This window comes from Sinocyclocheilus anshuiensis, unplaced genomic scaffold (genome assembly GCF_001515605.1).
Source record: "Sinocyclocheilus anshuiensis isolate Anshui unplaced genomic scaffold, SAMN03320099.WGS_v1.1 scaffold110, whole genome shotgun sequence".
Classification (NCBI taxonomy): Eukaryota; Metazoa; Chordata; class Actinopteri; order Cypriniformes; family Cyprinidae; genus Sinocyclocheilus; species Sinocyclocheilus anshuiensis.
Window position 1 is genome coordinate 1,401,178 of NW_015544155.1, and position 22,296 is coordinate 1,423,473.

General features: G+C 36.6%; 1 protein-coding gene across 1 annotated transcript in view; it reads left to right on the forward strand.

The window, feature by feature from the left end:
- The window catches only part of LOC107695383 (phosphatidylinositol 3,4,5-trisphosphate-dependent Rac exchanger 2 protein-like), a 123,841-nt gene that overhangs the window by 81,767 nt on the left and 19,778 nt on the right, over nucleotides 1–22,296 (forward strand). The window contains exons 26-35 of the mRNA XM_016495267.1: nucleotides 3,540–3,719; nucleotides 4,796–4,890; nucleotides 5,322–5,404; nucleotides 6,762–6,852; nucleotides 9,682–9,810; nucleotides 10,922–10,963; nucleotides 11,651–11,856; nucleotides 15,130–15,232; nucleotides 15,600–15,743; nucleotides 15,918–16,032. Of these exons, the coding sequence (XP_016350753.1) occupies nucleotides 3,540–3,719; nucleotides 4,796–4,890; nucleotides 5,322–5,404; nucleotides 6,762–6,852; nucleotides 9,682–9,810; nucleotides 10,922–10,963; nucleotides 11,651–11,856; nucleotides 15,130–15,232; nucleotides 15,600–15,743; nucleotides 15,918–16,032 (1,188 nt within the window). The remainder of the gene's footprint in view (nucleotides 1–3,539; nucleotides 3,720–4,795; nucleotides 4,891–5,321; nucleotides 5,405–6,761; nucleotides 6,853–9,681; nucleotides 9,811–10,921; nucleotides 10,964–11,650; nucleotides 11,857–15,129; nucleotides 15,233–15,599; nucleotides 15,744–15,917; nucleotides 16,033–22,296) is intronic.

Genomic DNA, 22,296 nt, shown 5'->3' on the forward strand with positions numbered 1-22,296 from the left:
TGTGTGTGTGAGATACTTAAGCAAAAAGAGGGTGGGTACTTCCTGTCTGAGCCGAGCTGTTGATGGTTTCATTTTCTGGAAGCACATTAACACCTTGAACGAAATAAGGCACTCTGAGGCCCATATTCCAAAATGTAAATATGCAAAAATAAAAAAAATATAGTTTAAATAATAAAAAACACCCATTATCCCATCAGCCTTTGAATTTTCATCATTACATGGACATCACATGCTCAGATCCTCGGTGGACATGATGGCAATTACAGCTAGTCTTGATCTGCGGTGGGGGCGGCACCTTTCACTGCTGCTGCCATATGCTTGTCAGTACCGATTGCTGGCTGAAGGTCTGTGATTGTACTTATTGGCAAGGCCGTCCTTGATCTGGTGGGGAAATAATGACCCTCCTCACAGCCCTGGGCAAGAGAGAGTTCTCTAATGGCTGCCTGGAGGCGGTTGTCAGACAGCCATCCCTATCATGCAGCAATAATGGGGCAAATAGCAGCTGAGTAGCTCATTGGAGCCACTTCCGGAAGCCTCTGACTCTGTGATTAAGAAGTGCATTGATCTATACAGTTGTTGAGGTTGAAGAAAAGGCTAAATAAAGCAAAGTATGAGGAGATCTGAAGTGGGTGGTTCAGAAAGACTTGTGCCTGGTGTTTGTTGTTACTGTATAACTGTCTTAAAGGGTCACTTCACCCAAAGATGAAAATTCTGTAATTTTTTTATCGCCTTCATGTCATTCCAAACCTGTATGACTTTATTTTTTTTTTTAAATGTGTGTGGTTCACAGAAGAAAGAAAGTCATACAGGACTGGAACAACATGGGGATGAGTAAATAATAATGGAATTTTTATTTTTGGATGAATTGTCCCTTTTACGCAGTGGTTCTAAACCACGAGTCCAGTGCCCACTGGGGGCCTCAGCAAAGTTCCAACGGGTCTTAAAATGATTAAAAATTAGACAAAACAAGCCAAAACAACAAAAAAAATCAACAACTGTTTGTTTCCTTTAAAGAACCAGTATTCCAACAGTCTATAAAACCAGCTGACAGATACAGCTGTACTGATTCTCTCCGAAAACAGTCGAGCTCCTGGAGGCGTGCCAAGGACGGAGCTAAAGAGTCACGAGCATGCAAAGCTTTTGCGTAGCGATCATCTGCAAACTGTGACATCGACATAAATAAAACAGGAACAAAAACTTTATTGACAAATTAACTATGGCTAAAAATCAGATCCAGCCATATATATTCAATCTAGAATTGGATCCCGACGACATCCGTTACCCAAATGAAGCACATTGATGGCCGTGCTCTTGCTCTCGTTCTGGTTGATGTGTGCGCTCGCTCTTCTGGGAGAAGTGTCCATACAAGAAATCCCGCCCTTTATGATATCATACAAGGCCATACTTGAAAAAAACTTTCTGAAACTTATGTGAACCCTGAATGAGTGCCTTTGGCACAGAGATACTCCATCATACGTCCAAATCGTTTTTGAGACTTTGGCCATGTTTAGCATGAGAATCCAACTCTTTAGCAGTGTAAGTCAGAATGCATGAAATAGCATTAGACATCCCCTTTAAGCTCCTAAAATGTAATTAATTTGAATCAGAATCATTTAAATTAGGATTAGGAATTAGGATTTCCCACAGATTAAAATAAGTTTCCTAAAATGTATGTATCCTTGTTTTCTTAACAGATGCTCCTAGCATTGTTTAAAAAAGAATTCATCAGTATTCCAGATGCATCACGAATGGATTTTAATATTAACTTTAAGTGGCGTTCACATAAGCAGCTCTTCTCTGGACAGCTTCACTTTTCTCAGAAGAATATTTTAGCCAAATAGATCATATGCCATAAAACCCATATCACATTCTGTTCCTCTCTTTGGCTCCATTTCTGTACTGTCCTACTAGTTAAATGCAGATGTTTCATATCTATCTTCTCAGATGTTTTAGATAGTGATCTCATTTGTAATTGCAAGTGTGACTTGACCAGAAGTCACATTCTGATTATAGTTGAAAGTGCCGAGTCAGCTGCACGACATTAGCTGAATGTAAAAAGCCTCATATGTCACATGAAAGCACTCATGTATAAAGGACCGTAGGCAGATAGACCCATGGACCCGAACCAAGATCTCCCCTTCATCATTGTTCCCCTCCTCCACTTCTTCTCACTTTGGTGCTCAGTGCCCCTCGAGGCCCCATGCTGCGCACACTTCCTTATTAAGCTTCAGCCAATAGCAGTGCTGGGTGCTCTTTTCCATGGCGACAGAATGGGACTCAATAGTGGTGACCTGTCTGCATTGACAGGAGGGAACATTGTTATAAACCGCAAAGTTGGAGAACTAGGGCAGCTGGAGAGGCCTTCGGGCAATCTCACGAGCGAGGCGTCGCTGGAGACTTTCCTCAGTTTCTCACTCACAGAATTGGTTTGGGTTGGAAGAGATTTCGTCGAGGTTTTGTTTATTGTTAGGTTAGGATGAGAATCAGAGTTATGGTTTGCACTCGTAAGGGAACGTATTCCATGAAAGTATGTTTATATGTCCCCTCTCATTAAAAGAACCCGGAGGGGTTTGTCTGAAACTCAAACAAGGCTTGACATGTTAGTATGTTCATGTGTGGAGAGACTGGGCCTCAAAACCAGACTGAAAATATGGCTTAAATGTCCCAATGTGTGAGAATAAGCGTCTAAATGTTCTTCGCCGTCCTCCAGGAGAGGAATCTATGACTGTTGAAACAGCTGTATATGCGTGTTTTCATGTTATCCATATTTTGAGGACCTCTAACTTCCTTGAGTTGTTGTCTGGAAGCCGAGCACAAACAGGTTGTGATTTAGTTTGGCTCTGGTCATCCTCACACATTCAGCACTCTGACACGCTGTGCCTGATCATCTCGAAATGTTTCAAATATAATTTGAAACCATGCTAGACTTACAAGATGTTAGGGTTTGGGAAGTGACAGTTGGACAAATGGATGCACAGCACAACAAAAGCAAATAAAGTTGAAAGTAACAGAAAAATGCACAACACAAAGGAAATAAACCACAGCGCAACAGAGAAACCCACAACATAATGGGAATAAACCATAAAACAATGGAAATGAGCAAGAGCACAAACTAAAGCAAGCCATGACACAATGGAAATAATCAGCAGGAATAAGACAGACAATAAATAACAAAGCAAAATTAACAAAATATAAATATTTTAAGAACACTGCATTTTTTACAGAAGTCATAAGATACAAAAAAGTTTATACATTTTGTATTGTAAATGATGAAAATTGTGCATTTTATTTTATTTATTTGTTGTGCCTTATTTTCACTGTTTTCAACTGCTAGTATTTGCTGTGTTATCCACCCCTAGTTCACTGTGACAGAGTCGTGGAGTGATGTGTCTTTCCCTCTGTTTATGTGAGTCGTGAACGTGTTTCTGGAGGTGTAGATTCTGACTCTTTTATTGCACATAGATTGCAGTGTGATTAATGTGTGATTAATCATTCTCTGGTTCTCCTTGTCTCTCTCTTTCTCTCTGTATTTCCCACAGCTTGCTTTCCTCTATCACACATCCCACTGGGTCTGAAGGGAAGCCCACTGAGAGCTACATTTCAGCTGAGAGTGAGTGCGAGAAAAGTGAACGCAATGGGAAGAAAGTGTGTTTTAATGTGGCCGGAGACGAGCAGGAGGACTCGGGTCATGACACCATCAGCAACAGGGACTCCTATAGGTAATGTGTCTTACAGTAGCCATAAAGTACTTTTACAGTCTTCTCTAAAACATCACGTCTGCCAGGTTTCTCAGTTTCTGCTTGATTTCACACGACATTGTCTTTTAAATCAATTCATAACACAAAACAAGTACGTGTTGCATTCTCAGTGCCACAAAGAGACATCCACAATTTGCTTCTAAAGTCATTTTTTTTCCCTTTCAGGTCAACTAATGTCATGACAAAATGAATTTTAGTTATATTTTATGGAAAAAAAAATTCAGAAGTTTTCTAAATTTTTTTTTTTTTTTTTAAGTTCTTTTGGAAAATAGAAAGCACAAAATTGTATATATATATATATGTATGTATTTAAAAAAAGAATATTATACAGTATATACGTTGTTAAAAATATATGTAGTTACATGTATAAATTGCTTTATGTACTGATTAATTTAAATATTGATAAAAAATAAATAAATACACTATATCATTTCTATTTCAAATAAATGCTGTTCTTTTGAACTTACTTTTCATCAAAGAATCCTGAAAAAAATGAATCAAGGTTTCCACAAAAATATTAAGCATCACTTTCAACATTGTTAGAAAGAAATGTTTCTTGAGCAGTAAATCAGCATATTAGAATGATTTATGAAGGATCACGTCACAATGAAGACCAGAGCAATGATGCTTAAAATTCAGCTTTGCCATTGCAGGAATAAATTACATTTTTAAATAAATTAAAATAGAAAACAGTTATTTTACATTGTAATAATGTCTCACAATATTGCTGTTTTTACTGTATTTTTAATCGAATGCATGCAGCCTTGATGAGCATAAGAGACTTTTTTAAAATCAGAATACACAGCTACTTATGAGTGGCCGTCAGTGCAGAAAGATGACATTTTTGGCACATGTTATGTTGGTTTAGAGTATGTTTCTGGCTTTATTTGCACCAGAGCTCACAAATGAATAAATTCAGAAGAATTTGCTGTGATCTTAACAGATGTGAATGGCTTCTGCACCATTGTGATCCTGTCATGTATTAGTATTCATGTTCATTGTTCATAACACTTGAATGTTCGTCTGATTTCTTCCAGTGATTGTAACAGCAACAGGAACTCCATAGCGTCCTTCACCAGCATCTGCAGCAGTCACTGCAGCTCTTACGTGCACAGCGACGAGATGGACTCAGGTAATGCAACCAGACATCATCCTGCACTGATATCACAACACCATTGTTAGTTCACCTCCCTGATAAATCCTCCATGACTGTAATCAAATTTGGCAAGTGCTTGGATATGCTTTCAGACTGATTCTTGTCTCATTGCACTGCACATCAAGCATGCATTTTCCACTTAGTCAAACAGAACCTGCTAAAATACAGAGTCTGCCAAACTGATGGCCATTCGATGCTAACTACTGAACAGATGGAGGAAGAGAAGGACAGGAAAGACGAAGGGAGAGGAGAGAATTGTTTGCATTGTTATGGCAATACCTCACTAATGAAACAAACGTGTTAAGGACTCTGTGTTGAATGTGTGTATCCTCTAATCATTACCAATTAATCCTCTCTCTACACACACACACACACACACACACACACACACAATCAATCACATACAGGTGACGAGATGCCAACCAGTGTGTGGATATCTCACGACAAACAGAAGAAGCTACATGGCTTCCTGGAGCATCTGTTCAGTCAGGTGTGTGTTTGCTGTCAGGATCAACAAACTTTTTTACATCCACATGCATGTAATGTAGAACATTTGTTCATGTGAACTTTTTTTTTGCAGTATTTTGGTACATAAATAGCATGGACCATTTCTGACACAATGTCTTAAATGTCTTATCCATTTTTGTGTATATAAATGTGAATAATAATACTAATAATAATAATTGAATTTCTGCATATACTAATATACTAATTTCTACATATACTTTTCAAGTTAAAAATGTTCAAAGTAGTATAAATTAACGTTAGTTGATCTATTCATTAATTTATACATTTATATTATACATTACCTTGCAATAACATTTTGTTCATTGTTAGTTTTTGATACCTAATTCCTTAATAATTGATAATGAATAATAAAGGTTTGTTAAGTTAATTAATTAGCAATGAATTGTTTGTTAAATATTAAGGAATTGAATCTTGTTGTATATTTGTTTAAACAGCTCCTTTAAATGGTCTGGCAGTGAGACATGATTGAAGTACAAGTTTTAATATTTAATCCATTAATACAGCTTCATAAAAATGGCATTTATTAAATAAAAATGATAAAAACATTGTTTAAAATAGTTTAACATACATAGCAAGTCACTTAATGTTATATCAACTACCCATTTATATTTTAAGAAATTTTTTTTTGTATATTGAATAATTATGTAATAATATTTAATATTTTAATTTATAATTAGCTAAATATATAATAAATATTAAAATTAAACTTTACAAATATAATATAAATATAAAATAAAAATCAATATAAACAAATAAAAAAATAGTTATTTACTATATACATTTTTTTAAATGAAAAAAAAATAAAAATAGCAGTTTGTTTAAATGAGTGGTTTTGCTTCCTTTTTGCTTTATCCAATCGTTTCTTAAGAAGACTTAGCTTCAGCTTTGACTTCTTTGACACCTAAAAACAGGCTGAAGCCCCACACATAATGAACCATGGCCATGGTCATTTTCCCCCAGAGATCAATCCGTTTTGTCTCCACATTTTTTAACAAGGATGTCTCCATCACCAGTAAAATGGAGAATGTCCAGCTCACTCCGTCCTTCTTGGCTGCTGTTTGGTTTATAGCACACAGGTTTCCGGGAGCACAACACTCCCAGTTCACATGCAGCACAAATGTTTTCCGGCTGATGGGTGGGAGTTCAAGGGGGCTTTTGTTTTGTTTTTGTGCAGACTGCCTCCTTGGGCACTTTATGTTTAGTAGCACTAATGGGACTGAGTTTTGAAATACCGAAATCCTCTTGAGCTTGTCCATTTGCTTAGTCAGCTAATTAAAGACTAATTTCCTGCGATGTTTTGGTGCTGATATCATTTTCAGGTGGAGTCCATCACCAGTTTGTTGAAAGGAGCAACTGTGACACGAGCCTTTGAACAGACCAAGTGTTTCACTCCGGGACGAGGACTTCAAGGTATTGAGAGATTTTCATGTTAATGAACTAAATTGTGTTTTATTCCTGTTGGCACAGTCTTATTCATACAGACAATATTCATTAAAGTGACTTTCGTGGCTCAATGCACTTTTTGTTATGGGTTGCATAACTTAAGTCAGACTTAAATTGTGTGCACTTCACTCAAAGTGCTGAAACTCATAAACTATACATGTTTATGAGATTATGATCTCTGACAATGGATTTTCAAACTTTTTCTGGTACTGCCGCTCTGAAATGTCTCATTGTGAAGACAGTTATGTGTGTGCCAGAGAGAGAAGGAAGAGGGTGAAAATGAGTGACATAAATCTGGGCCTGTATTTCATGTCTAAAGGGTTGTTGGCAAAAGGAAGTGTGGCTAAGGGTGGGGGTTTCCTCTGAGCGGTGTGGAGGTTTCAGTGATTGACTGCTCCAACCTCAGCTTTGTCCTTTACTACAAATCATCTTAATCAAATCTGTACAATTCGTTTTTATCTGGGACAGATAAAGAACACCAGACTACTAGAGATAGTCTAGGACGCACCCTCTCTCTGATCTGAGGACACTAGGACATTGAACTCGTAGAGATTGTCTGGGTCACTTCCTCTGTCTCATTCTAGATTTTGTGACGGTTTTGTACCCTTGAAAAGGACACTACTCATAGAGTAGTGTACAGGTGCATCTCAATAAATTAGAATGTCGTGGAAAAGTTCATTTATTTCAGTAATTCAACTCAAATTGTGAAACTCGTGTATTAACCACGACATTCTAATTTATTGAGATGCACCTGTAATCCATTTAAAAAGGCCCCTTTAATTGCTCGCATACATCCAAAGCTTTTCAGAAATAAATATCTCTTATATAAAGATATCATACAAAATGTAATTTAATTTAATTTAATGTAATGTAATTTAATTTAATTTAATTTAATTTAATGTTTTTAGTTTTATTTATTGTTTTTCGTATGTTTTATTTTATTGTATAATTTATATTTTTTTTGTATTTTTTATATTTTATTTTTTATTTTATTTTATTGCTTCTTACATTTTATAGATTTTTTATTTTGTATTTATTTTATTGTTTATTTCATTTTATATTTTAATATTTTATTGTACATTTGATTGTTTTTGTATTTTATTTGTATTTACTTTATTTTATTTAACAACACAACACTGAAAGATATCCAATTTTAATTACATTTGCATAGTGCTTAACACTGAATTCTCACTTGAAGTGCACTCCTGAATTAGTAAGACATAGTAATGCTCACTTTCAAATGAGTTTCACCATTAATAGCCTGTATGATTTAATCTCTTTAAACTAAGGAGCCTGAAATAGATAAACAGCTCCAGGTATGAAGCTCTCAGTGTGTTGACAGTAGAAACAAACTTTAATGCAATCTGCAGTAACTCTTGAGTCCCTGTTTTATATGATAATAAAGTTGATCCCAAAGGCACAGTTTCACACAGGATGTGGCTCAAGGTCATTTGGTAGGTTAATCAACACAGTAGGCATTGTTCTAGTGATATTTGAAAGCAGGAGAGGCTTTGCCTGGGAACTAAATCTTAAATGAAGTGATGAGTCAGCGAATGTATGCTCTATCTGTGTGTGTGGTCTGAATCTAGTTTTATACCTCCACAAAATGTTGCTGCTTTGCTGTTGTAAGGAGATGAGCAGATTAGCATGGAATCCTCATGGTTTTAACAGTTGATTATAACTTGTGTGCCTGTGCATGTGATTTGTTTATTCAAGCTATCACATGCATGCAGGTGAGAAAATGGGATTTGAGAATTAGAAATTGTGATGCTTATTATAGAGCTAGTGAAAAAATAATTAAAATAAATTTTGTGACTCATTGACTAACTAATTGATTTTTTACATTTTTATTTATTAATTTATATTTTAAATTATATTTTGGTACTTTTAAATTATATCACAAGCAGGAAAATAAATACATTTAAAAAAATGAATGAATGAATGAATGAATGAATTAATTAATTAATGAATGAGACACAAACATACATAGAAAATAATTGTAGTTATGCAGGTAATGCAGAGAACTTTTGAATATGCAAATACACAAATATTTGTAATATGTACATTTTTGAAACCTTGATGTTTAAATCTAAATATGTGGATACAAACATACTGTATTTTAATAATAATAATAATAATAATACTATTAATAATAATAATAATAATAATAATACTATTAATAATAATAATAATAATAATAATAATAATTATTATTATTATTAAAATATAGTATATTTGTATCCACATATTTATTATTATTATTGTTGTTGTTTAAATGCAGTACATTTGTATTCACATATAATAATTACTAATACTGCATTATATATACTATTTATATAGCAGCAGAAAAATAATAATAATAAACAATTATGTAAATAAGATAATGTTAAATAAACAATTTAAATTGATTATTATTATTATTGTTATTAATACAACTGTTTGTCTCAGTAGTGGACCTGTTCCTTACTCTGTGTGGTAGATTCCTGAAAATGTTTTACATCACCACAGAGAGCTCAGAGGAAATCACTGAGACGAATCGAATGATGTAAGACCATCTCACCCACCCTCTTTTTCCCTGGACGGAAATGGATAGGTGTGTGTGAGAAATGGCATATGTGTGTTACTGCACCATAACGTTTTATCATCACCATGGTAACAAGCGTTGACACCTTTTAAGGCCAGGGCCATCTACTGTAAGGATGTGTATTCCTTAGTTTAGTGTAGTTGTCTGTTTGTGTTGGCCATGTTTGATCCTGCACGTTGGACTCCAATGATCCTGTGATTGCTTTTGGGCAGAGTTTCATCAGGACATGGAGCCTAAGCTCAACTGCACCAAGAAACTGCGGCTTCACGTCAAGCAGGATCCGTGGAACCTGCCCAGCAGCGTTCAGGCTCTCACACATACCATCGCCAAGTTTGCAGAAGGTCAGTGGTTTCAAAACCCACACACACCACATACGTGTGATCCTAGCCAAAAACAACCACTCGAGCAGCTCTCAATAGGGGCTGGATGCTGCCATGAGAGCGAATTATTAAAGCACACACTGCTAAATGTGAGTTTATGGAGGGGAGAGAGTGAATATTTGGCTTTAACTCCCTCAGGTCAGTTGTCAGCAGGGGCTGAAAAAGCATTCTCCTGCATTTTAACTTCCTTACGCTGCTGCTGCTGTGTGTGTGTGTTAGGGCTGCACAATTAATCGAATTTCTAATAGCGATTACAATTATGGATGCCACAATTATGTAATCGTTCAAAGCGCCAATTAATCGTTCAAAGTCCACTTATGTTATTCTGCACGCTTAAGATATGTTTTTTTTCTTTCTTCATGTTATCTTAAGGGTTTTTCCATTGTTTTAGTTTTAGTTTTAGTATAACATTATAATACCATTCATATTTTTACTTTTTTTATAATTTAAAGAAGAAACCAATCCGATGTATAGTTGACATTTGAGGCTTAATACTATAGAAAAGCACTAAAGGTTTTTCAGTTAGAGTGTTTTCAGCTTGTTTATTTTCATATAAAAATATGGCATGCAGTTGCATCAAACAATGGTATAAACATAATTCAATGTTGTAATTAATAATCAAATTACAATTTCAAGGGAATAATCGACAATTATGATTTTTGTTATAATCGTGCAGCCCTAATGTGTGTGTGTGTGTGTGTGTGTGTAAATGCCAAACCTGATGAATTAACAGCAAAAACAACTGAGCAAAAAGCAGATGAACATTATAGTCCAATATTTAGTTTTAGTTTAGTTTTGTTTTGGTTTTATAGCAAAGGATATTAAGATTTATAATATTCAGCGTCACATTCACTATACAGTTGTGCCACTTCATTTTATTTTATTTTATTTTATTTTATTTTATTTTTTCTGTTGTCTAAATCTGCATCTTATGTACTTAATTCAACCAGATGTTAAATGCAGTAAATCCAGATTATCCATATTTATGCAGTAAATCCACATTTTCAGATTTTTAACAGATTTTTTTGATGAACATATTTCATGATTGACGTTGCTTTTTATGTTCCCTCAGAGGTGAAAACGCGGCTACTCTTGGTCCTACTGCAATACACAGGCGAGTGTCGATTAAACCAAATTCACTTACACATATAATTTAAATGCTATAAATATACATGACAAATAAAGAACACATCATTTTCGGTCTTTCCACCACACGGTTATTCACACTCGTTCATTATACGCTGTAGTCTGTCACACCAAACAGTAGGCAGTCTTTTGAGGTCACCCTGAATAAATTACACTCAGTTGAAAATGTCTCCACACAGCATTTCTCTCACACCTGCAACAGCAGCCCAGCAAACTTCGAGAAAAATGATCCACATGAATAGAGCCCTCAGAGACTTCTGTAATCCCCTTAAGGAAATATGATTTAATAAAAAGACACAGTTTCTCAAGGTTATGACTAGAAAATGCAGCTAAATTAAATACTTTTGTCTGAGGAAAAAGAGCAGCCTTTTGTAATGGTGTCTAATGTGTTTTGAGTTCATTGGGAAGTAAGAATGTGTCTTTAGATCATTTGATGGCATTCTTTTGTTTTGATTTTAGTCTTTGAACACTAAACATAATGTGGAGACTGAAGAAGTTTTATTAAGAGGGCATATTATTGAGAGAGTGTCAATAGTTCACCCATAAATGTCCATACCATCATTTACTCTTCATCATGTCATTCAAAACAACTAACTAAGCTAATGGCATAGTTTTGCCCATATTATGCGAATTTAACTCTCTTTCTCTCTCTCAGACTCAGAGATTCAGTTGAGGAGGGATATGGTGTTCAGTCAGAGTCTGGTGGCAGCGGTTTGCTCTTTCTCAGAGCAGTTGTTGGCCGTGGTAAATCAAGCTCTCAGCATTGAGAGTGAAAGTCAGGAAGCCAGTCGCCGCTGGCTGGAGCAGATCTCCTCTGCTGGGCTTCTGTTGCATTTCCAATCCCTGCTCTCCCCCAACTTGGTGAGTACCTGCCAAGGTCAGTGGGCTTGAAATAAGCCTTAACAGCCTTTCTAGTCTGACATCCTCCTTTGGGGTGGATATATTTAGATCGAGGGTCATGTATGGCACTCGAATGGTTGTCAAAATCCTGCTCGATGTGGCCAGCATCCCACAGCTCAGTAGGATTTATCACATCCTTCTTAGTTTCAACATAATGGTGTTCTGTGTCTGTGATGCATAGCCTGTAAAGATGTAGTTGTTAAAGCAATAAGCCATGAGAGGCCAAGTGGTATAGTTATTTTGTCAGGCTGAAAGGTGTTGTTAGGCATGACATGAGGCGTAGCATGTGAAATAAAATGTAAAAAAATGAAATAAAGTATCAAACATTAAATATAAATTGTAAAATGCTGGCAACTAATACATAAGACATGTGATCAATAAATAATAATGTAAAAAAAATTATACAATTTCTTAAGAAGAATTTGCTAGCAATTCAGAATTAAATCAGTTTTAAATTTTGTTTTGCTTTATTTTAAAGCTTTGTTTTTTTTTGTTTTATTTTCTGCTTTTTGTTTTGCATTTTTTTGTTTTGTTTTACAATAAAAAAAAACACTCATTTTATTAAAAAAAAATAAAAAAATTTTTGTTTGTTTTTTTAACAGGATGATGCATTATGGTTGTGGTGATGATTTTTTATAATGGCTGTGAGGCTCAGTACAGAGAATAGCTGCTACTTAACATCTGACCTAAGGTCTATTATTCTGGGCCTTTAATGAGCAAGATAACTCTTCATTTAACAGAAAACTGTGTGAAGAGACCAACAGCATCCCTGAGCTACTTTCTTATTTTGTTTGTCCTCCTCCCTGCAGATTACATCTGCTTTTTGTTTACTGCAACCGGCCGCAAGGTCAGATTCACGTCTGTGTGTTGGGACTCAGTGGAGTTTGCTTTCTTATTGAATTGATGACTGTAGCCATGTGTTTTCCCACACGAAGGCAATTTCCACAATCTATAGGCATCCCGACAGACCGAGGGATAATGCAGGATTATCATGTCTTGTAAAGTGTTTCTGTCTCTGGCTTCGGCTTGAGATCAGATTTCACCTGGCTGTGATTGAGGCCAGTGGATTATACATTTGCGTGTCTGGGGTTGTTCTTTATGTGAAAGATTTATTTGCACCCAAAGTCACTTTATGACAGAGCCGAAATGTGAATATTTCTCAGCCAAAGGATATAAGAGCTGTTCATATTTAAAGGAATAGTTCACCCAAAAATGAAAATTTCCTAAACATTTACTCACCCTCTGGCCATCCAAGATGAGGAAGAGTTCGTTTCTTCATTGGAACAGATTTGGAGAAATTTAGCATTACATCACTTGCTCATCAATGGATCCTCTGCAGTGAATGGGTGCCGTCAGAATGAGAGTCCAAACAGCTGATAAAAACATTACAATAATCCACACGTAATTGATAAAATACAAGTCTTTTATTTATTATATTGCTTTCTCAACTGAAAAAGTTGCCTGTCTGAATCAGGAGAGAAATATGCATAGATCAAGCACAGTTTACAAGCGAAAACAGTCCAAAACAGTTCCAAACAAATATGTCTGTGGATAGGGGATTGTCTTTTTCACTGGAAGAAGCGTTATTATGGATTATGGACTCGTATGTTGACCAGAAGTGACGTTTTAAAGTTAAAAGCCTGAATGATGGATTAGTTTCTTAGAAACACACTTCATAAGGTGGGGGTGGGGAAGTCATGGCCTAATGGTTAGAGAGTTGGACTCGTAACCCAAAGGTTGTACCGGCAGGGATTGTAGGTGGGGGGAGTGAATGTACAGCGTTCTCTTCCACCTTCAATACCACGACTGAGGTGCCCTTGAGCAAGGCACCGAACCCCCAACTGCTCCCCGAGTATGGGTAACCATACAAGGCCACATGTCACGTCACTTTCACTTTCACTTTCATAAGACATTAACTGATGGACCGGAGTGGTGTGAATTACTTGTGGATTATTGTGATGTTTTTATCAGCAGTTTAAACGTCTCAGGTTACGTATGTAACCCTAGTTCCTCGAGGGAACGAGACGCTGCGTCGGAAACGCTAGGGGACAGCGCGCAAGCCCGCTTAGTCACACGAACAACATCAATCTCCTCAGAGAAAGATGGCCGCAGCAGCGAGCTCTCACTCAGAGGGGGAAGAACCGTAGCGCGGGCTTCCAAGCCTCGAGAACAAGCTCTAGATCTAGCGAACACGGGTGGAGATAGGAAGAGCCGTCTCCAACCCGTCTGCTAGATCATGTGCGATCTCCGCGTTCTCAGTTGCCGCCGTGCCTCAGCAGCAGCGGGACCGCAATCGCAAGATCACAGGCACGGACACACTCCTCGGAGCGTGCCCGGCGAGAGCGGAGTGCTTAACAGCGGGAAAAGCACAAATTTCACATGTTATTCAGAGCGTGGTCACAGAAGGCGTTCCCCCAGCGTTTCCGACGCAGCTCGAGTACCTGAAGAGGAACTCTCATTCTGACAGCACCCATTCACTGCAGAGGATATATTGTTGAGCATTCTCAAATTTTTTTTTATTTAGAGAGTATAAATAAAAACAGCAGGAGGTTTGGATGATGTATGTTAAGACATTAAGACAGACATGTTTAAATCAAGCATGTAGTCAGCAAAAAGCAGTCAGGCTGAGTTTCCACAGAGGCTAAACCTACATGTAATGTGAAGATTCCCAGCGTTTGAGACTCTAGTCTTATCTCCACAGCACTGCCGCTCTTCCCCCTCCACCCCCGAACACACTCAGGGGAGGGAGAGCAGGCGGCAGCGAGCAACCCGGAGGTAATTTCTTGACATGATAACGCTTGGCAGCTTTGTAGGCCCCCAGATGAAAGGATTGTGGCATCTGGCACATGGGGATCTTTGAGAGAGTCGGCCCACGTATCAGGCAGAGGTGTCGTTTTCAAATGTGTGAGGAGTGGTCCCTCGATTCTCACACCAGACTTGTTCAGATTTGTATGTGGATGGTCTCATCCGCAGCCATGGGCGTACTGTGTGTGAGCGGGCAGAACTAAAACGAATAGAGTGGAGGATGAAGAAAATATGAATTTATGTTTCTTCTCCTCCTCAGTGTGTCAGCAAAAGGAAGTCATAATTGTAATTTGTATCTACGCTAAAGCACACCAGTTTATATTTTTTACTTTTTTTGTATATTTCACTCATACTATCAGACCTTCAACATGGTTTTTACATTAAACACATGTAGTTTAGTAATGGATTTGTATGTAAATTTTTCTTTAGACGGATGAGCAGGCCATGCTAGAAGACACACAAGTTGCTCTCATAGACCTGGAGAAGGTCACATTCTACTTCCGGCAGTTTGAAGGAGAGCCTCTTGTTGCTAGTAAGTACTCTTTAAAGAAGCACTTCCTGTTTGAACAGGAAATAATTACTTGTTCAGCATAATTTTAAAACTAATTTTACTAGTATAGTTACAGAATGTTCCCAGTGTCCCCAAAAGGTATTTGAACACTCAAGCTAAAAAGTATTTATGTCTTTGCATTATATAAGAAAAAAATCAGTCATGATTATATCAGTACAAAATAAATAATTTTTACATTTTTATTGTTAATATTTACAATAGTGGCAGTGTTTGTATTCTTAACTTCAATATTAAAAAAGTCACTTGAAACCAGTGTGTTTGTATGAAATATTTTATTCATAAACCCTCTGACTCTGTCATGCTGATGGCTTTGTTTCTTTTTCTCCAGACATGCCCATCTCATACCAAGTTGAGGGCACACGGCAGGCTTTGAAGGTCTGTTTATACCTAGAGGCGTTCTACTTCCAGCAGTTACCCCAGAGACTAAGACACGGCGGTAGCTTCAAAATGTACCCCGTCCTGTTCACCCAGGGTACGTGTGTTTGTATGGACACAGTTAGCCTGAAGCATGGCCAAAAAAGCTGAATTATGCTCATTCAAAATGAAGCTAGTCACCACCCTTAACTTTTTAAAAATAATAATGTAACTAATACATAGCTAAACGTCTGAGAAAATTCCAGAGCTTCACGTAATCTTTCTTTAATAGCCTTGGAGAGCATGGAGGGATATTATTACAGAGAAAATGTGTCAGTGGAAGAGTATCAGGCCCAAATCAATGCTGGATCCCTGGAGAAGGTCAAGCAGTACTACAAGAGACTCCGGTAAGTCTGCTTCACCTGTCAGTCAAACTTCAGCTATGTAACTTCACAGTTTTTTTTCTCTAGACCTTCAGACCTAAGTGTAAAGCTGTCATTGTATTTCCTGATGAGCTGGAGTTGGGAATTCTGGGAGATTTTGAGAAGTGGTTATGGTTGCACAGTTGGATCACTACCTGGACTGGGAGTGCCACTTAAATATAAAATGACAAAATCAGTATCAGTTATTATTTAACAAATAAAAATGTAAATAGATCTTTATAAATAGATACATATCAGTAATTATCATGCCAGTCTGCTTGAATAATTGTTTTGAGGTTGAGATGAAGATGAATTTGCCCGCAGACCTCAAGACGAGTTCAGTTCATCAGTCTGCCTAAACTGACTATATTTCACAGCCGTGGCTGATATCTCTGATAATCTATATGGCCAAAAGTATGTGGGCACCCGAACACCAAACCCATGCTTGTTGAGCACTTCTGGGAAGGCTTTCTAAAAACATTGCTGTAGGAATATTCCCATCCAATTAACTCCAGATATTTGGTTTTACACCACCTTCATGTTCCTTCAGTTGTTTAGTTGTATGTTTAAGTCTTCCAGAGGCCTCTTTGGACATTTAAATGGCTGTCAAAACATGCTAAGTTGTATCCAAACCCTGCATATCAGCACTAATACTCCAAATATGAGTGAATTTGATATGTTTATGGAAAATAATCATCATCAGGATCCTAATAACATGTTCTCTGAGCAGCTGATGTTTGCTTTATAGCTCACAAGGTAAGCATCTGGTGTAGATCTCATCTGTAATTGGTTACAGCGTGCTGAGGTCAGCCAAGTTTCATTGTATTATGTGAGCCATAGGGATTTGCATGGAGGCAAGCCTGACAATTGTACCAGAGATCAAGTACAGTCTTGGCTTGATTTGAGGCCAGTGGAAGATGTATGATGGGTTACTCAAGAAATATTGTCTCATTATGTACAAACACTGTTTTGGTTTGGCTTGCCAGCATTCGGGGTATAATGCTGACTCATTATCTACTCTGTGCTTTCTGGCATATTGGCATTTCGAAAAAAATCTTTCTATATTCCACTAATAACACGATCCTTCCATGCCTTATCCTGGTCTTTGCTGAGCATTGCTATTGGCATTTTAAGCTGAGCTTGATGCATTTGTATCGACTGAATGTGAAGTGTGAACATTGAATGAGAAAAAAGGCAAATCCATTCCTCCTTCAAAATGTCACTGTTCCGATATGGATATGACAGTGAGGTGACTGTACGTGCTAGATACTAGTCTTCATAATTCTAAACACGCTGCACACATTTTAATTTTCTAGCGATTTTTTTATTTTCTTTGACAGTGCCTAGGGATGTGAAAAACAATATAATTTCAAAAAAGACTAGTCAGTGGGTTGGTTGCCTGAATGACTATTTTACCCCCAAACGCGATTTTTACTGGGGGACCCCCTCGAAAGCAATTGGGCTATTTTCAGGCTAGTTTTGAGTAGTAATTGGGAAGGTTTTGTAGCGAAAACCTGGCAACCCTGCACCAGACAGAGCTGTCGGCGATTCTTCCTATTGTAAAGTCATGCAGTGTGTAACCTCCTGTCGTTGTTCCATCGTGCAGTATGAACACAGCAGCAACTGAATGCTACCCCAGATAGTTGTTCAGTGTGCATGCAGTGTGAACTCGGCATTAGTCATAGCAAGACAGAGGCTTTTTCAGAAAGCTGTGCAGATGAGCTTGAAATTAATTGACAGTGAGCCTTCTGGTGTAATGTGGAGCAGATGTAAACTGAGAGAGCAGACGTAAACTGAGAGAGCAGACAGAGACGAACGAGACGGGTGTGTAGGCAAAGAGGAGAAAAGAGAAAATGAGACTAGTCTTAGCACCCAAAGTGTAGGGTTGCCAGATGTTCTTTTTAAGTGAAGGTCTTTGTCACACAACTGGAGTTGCACCACTTATGTTACACTTATTTTAAAATATATTATTTAATATTATTTATTAATAATAAGTTATATTTTAATATTTGCATGTATTTATTTATTTATGCATTTATTTTTATTTATGCATTTATTTTTATTTATTTATTTAATTATTTATTTATTTTAAATTATGTATTAATTTTTTTAATTATTTATTTAATTATGTATTCATTTATTTATTTAAATAAATAATTCAATTGTTTATTTATTTAATTATTTAAATAATGAAATAATTAATTAAATTATTATTAAATTATTTATTTAATTAAACTGGTCAGATCCAGTTTAATCCCCTTAGTGATCAAGGTCTATTCATGCTGTGTTCTGTACATATTTAGCCTTTGTAAATGATTGACAGTATTGATTGTCCATTTTTTTATTATCTTTAATTGTGTCATGTTCTAAACTCACTGACAAGTACAACTGATATTATCAGGCCCCTCGCTAATGTTAGTAATGATTAGAATAAAAAAGAATACCAAAAAATATGTCTGTGGACTGCTTATTATGGGGACTGCAGAGCGAACTCATGGAAATTTTAATAGTACAGTCATAACGTGAAGGGAACGCTAAATAACAAGATATGTTTCTTATCATAAAAGTTAGACTGGAGGCTTGAGCTTGAGTTGAGATCAGCTATAATGCCTGAAGAGAATTATCATTCCTATTTATCTCTGTTAGAAATATTAGCTATAGATATATTTTGCTTTAGCATCACCATGATGAAACAAAGGCATATTTGCATTAAACCCAGATGAAACGTATTGTATATTACTGTTCAAATGTGAAGTGCATTAGTTCTGACATGACTGTTGTTGCTCATCAGAGTAAAGCCAGGAGATTGACTCAGCGGTTTTACCACAGAGACCCACCATCTGTCTTCACAAAAAACATCTTAAGCACATGCCAGGATATATTTGGGCTCTAATTTTAACTACACTGGAGTCTGTGTGTCCGTGTTTATATCTTTAAGGAGGAGATCCCCAAGTCATGTATTATCTCCAGATCTTCTTTATGTCAACCTATACTGACTGATGAGGTCACTACAATCATCAAGAAACAAACCTGATCTGAAAATAACAAACACATGTCAGGTCTCATGCGAATGGGAGTTTTGCATTTATGTGCCTTTCCGTTTAAATTCATATCAATTCAAGTGTCAATGATTGACTATGATTTTAATGTGCTATTAGTTTGGTCATTAAGTTTGGCTGTTGTTCGTTGCATTAAATTTATTTAATCTTTAATCTTTAATCATTAATCTGTTTGAAGAAAAAAAATCACCCTTTTAAATCATTACGGCGCGAATACAAAAATATCAAAATATTTATTAAATATCATAAAACTGATATATACTTATATACACACTTCCGTTCAGAATTAATTCTATATACATTTTCAATACTGATAAGAATGAGAGATGTTTCTTATGCACCAAATCAGGATTTTAGAATGATTTCTGAAGGATCGTGTGACACCGAAGACTAAGTAGCTGCTGCTGAAAATTCAGCTTTGCCATCACAGAAATAAATTACATTTTAAAATAGAAAACAATTATTTTAAATTGAAATATTACTGTAATGTAATATTACTGATTTTACTGTGATGTACATACAGTATATACATACACTTTAAAAAAAATGTTAATAGAACTGTCTTGTTTGGTTATAATATCTACAAATTTGTAACGGATCAGTTTATTTGGGAAGCAACACTGCATGAAATATCATAGATTGCATGTATATTTTGTATCAATGCTCTGGCAGATTTTGACTTGTTTTAAGTACAAACAAAACTTTTTATACACAAAGTCCTATATGTTTTTGTAGAGAGATTGTGAGAAATCACATGGCAGAAATAGCAAGAATGAGAATTGACAAAAGTGGTGGTGTAAAAAGAAAGGTGCAGCTAGAATAGAGAGACACAGGTATACAGAGCTGTTGCTTCATTTGTTGTAAATATGTCTTTATTTGTACTACATTCAAAACTACATTAGCTCATATTTGCAGCTTTGGAAGCCCTTACAGTTGATGTCAGCTCCACTTGTGTCTTTTTTCGTTGAAAGCACATTTGGAGACAGCAAAGTACTCTTTTTCATGTGGAATGGAAATTAAAATAGTTTGATTACAGTTGGCACATTTAATCAAATCCATGTCTCATCTGGTAGTTTTTAAGCATTTTCTCAGTCAAGTTTATGTCCAGTTCATGTCGAGTTCATCCTCAGTATCCCTTCATAAACAGGACTTCAAAGTGCGGAATCAAAACTGCTCTTAATACACCCAATAAGTCAGTAATACAGTTGAGACCTTGATGTGGCATCAGATCTGTATGTGGTGGCTGATTTTTCTGATGAGGAACAGCCAAAAAAGACTCCAGCCAGCTTCTTTTAAGTCATTTGGGCTTCATTTCAAGTTCTGCGGATTGTTAGATTCATTCTACGAGCTTGTAGACTAAAATACACTTGGTTTTTGATTGTTCTCCTAAACAAGGCGTTCACAGCTGATTTCAAATCTAAACTCCACATGCCCACAAGTTCTTTGTTTTTTACTGAGTTACTGAAGTGTGACTTGTTTGTAGTGGTCTCTGCGGTGCGAGTCATGTGGATGTGGTGGGGTTGATACAGATGGATAGCTCGTTCTTGTAGCACTCTGGCCCTGTGTTAGGTTTCTGCATTGTGGGATGTGTGTTAGACAGCTGGATTAATGGCTGTACTTATCAGCTGGTAAAAACCCAACGCTTGGCTAATCGCATGTCTAGAAGTTGCTGTAAGAGCTGACATCGGTTGAGTGATCTGGTCCTAATGGGAAGACACCTAAACATGGACTAAAATATATTTGTGTGTGTCTGTTAGAGTGCTTTTGTGCCAGCTTGGAAGGAACCACCATGACATCATGTTTGTGAATCTGTTTTTAATTAAGGTTTGTTGAGGTCATGCTTTGGGTCATTATGGCAGTTGAGGCCCAGTGCTATTTGTAGATTTATTGGTCGACATGGCATGATGGCCTGGCAGCCTGATAATGGCCATGATGCAATGGTGAGCCTCAGAGAAACCAAATAATAACAAACCACATTGGCAGAGGTCACAATATTAGCCAAACTAAAATTAAATGTTAGACCACGGGTATAGAGGAAAAGAAAAAAAAAAAAAAAAAGCTTGGACAGTAACTTAATTTAATTTAATTTAATTTAATTTTCTTTTCTTTTCTTTTCTTTTCTTTTAATTCTATATATTATTATTTTTTAATTTTAAATTTTAATTTAATTAAATTTGATCAAATATTGACTGTATTCTCAATGATAATGTCTCTTATCTTTAAATGAAAAGATCACAGTGAACACCTGGCTACTTCAGTTAGTGCTGAAACCTGAAGATCATCATCAAGTTTAAGGGCCTTTTGAAACTCAAGCTCTTATTTCCTAATTTTTATAGTCTCTGTCCTGCAAATGACTTAATTGCATGATTTACACGACACATGTCAGAGCAGATAATGTTTTTAGACCCCTGTAAACATTGTACTGCTTTTGACCCCACAGAAATGCACACTTCCCTTCTCCAGAGTTTACACACATGAGCGTGCAAGTTGATGATGAATTTATTCTGTGGAATATTTTATTTTATTTGTATCTAAATACAACTCCATACTATCATGGTCCCATTGAGGCATGCTGTATTCATGCATCAGTGTGTAATCATGCCTGAAGACCCCAAAGCACACTGGGTAATGCTGGTCAAAAGTTTTTTTTAGGTTTTAAGATGAAAGAGTGGCTGCAATTTGCTTTTAGGCCCAAAGAACAGAGGCACAGCGAGATTGGCCCATCCTTGGATCCTGTCCAGCATTTCCATTAAAGTCTCTCATAAGAGCCCATGGAGAGAAAACACAGGCCATCAGTTACTGCTCAGTGTGCCTTAAAGGAAAGACCACTGCTGAGTTACGACTCCTACAGGAGGGTCCCGCATTCACCACACACAGACCAGTACAGCAGAGCGCATTCTAATATAGATAACACTGTCCTCTGTTTTAATGGATTACATTTGCCTGCATGAATAGCTACCCTTAATCACAGTAAGCCCACCAGAACCAGAAAACATTTTCACAGTACAGGGGGTTTTGTTGTCTATTCTTTAATGGCATTTTACGCTACTTGACTCTAAGATCTTGGTTATTTTTTTTTTCATTTTTCTTCTTTCCTGATTGCTAATTATACTAAAAAACAACAACAACAACTACCGTCTATCTATCTATCTATCTATCTATCTATCTATCTATCTATCTATCTATCTAT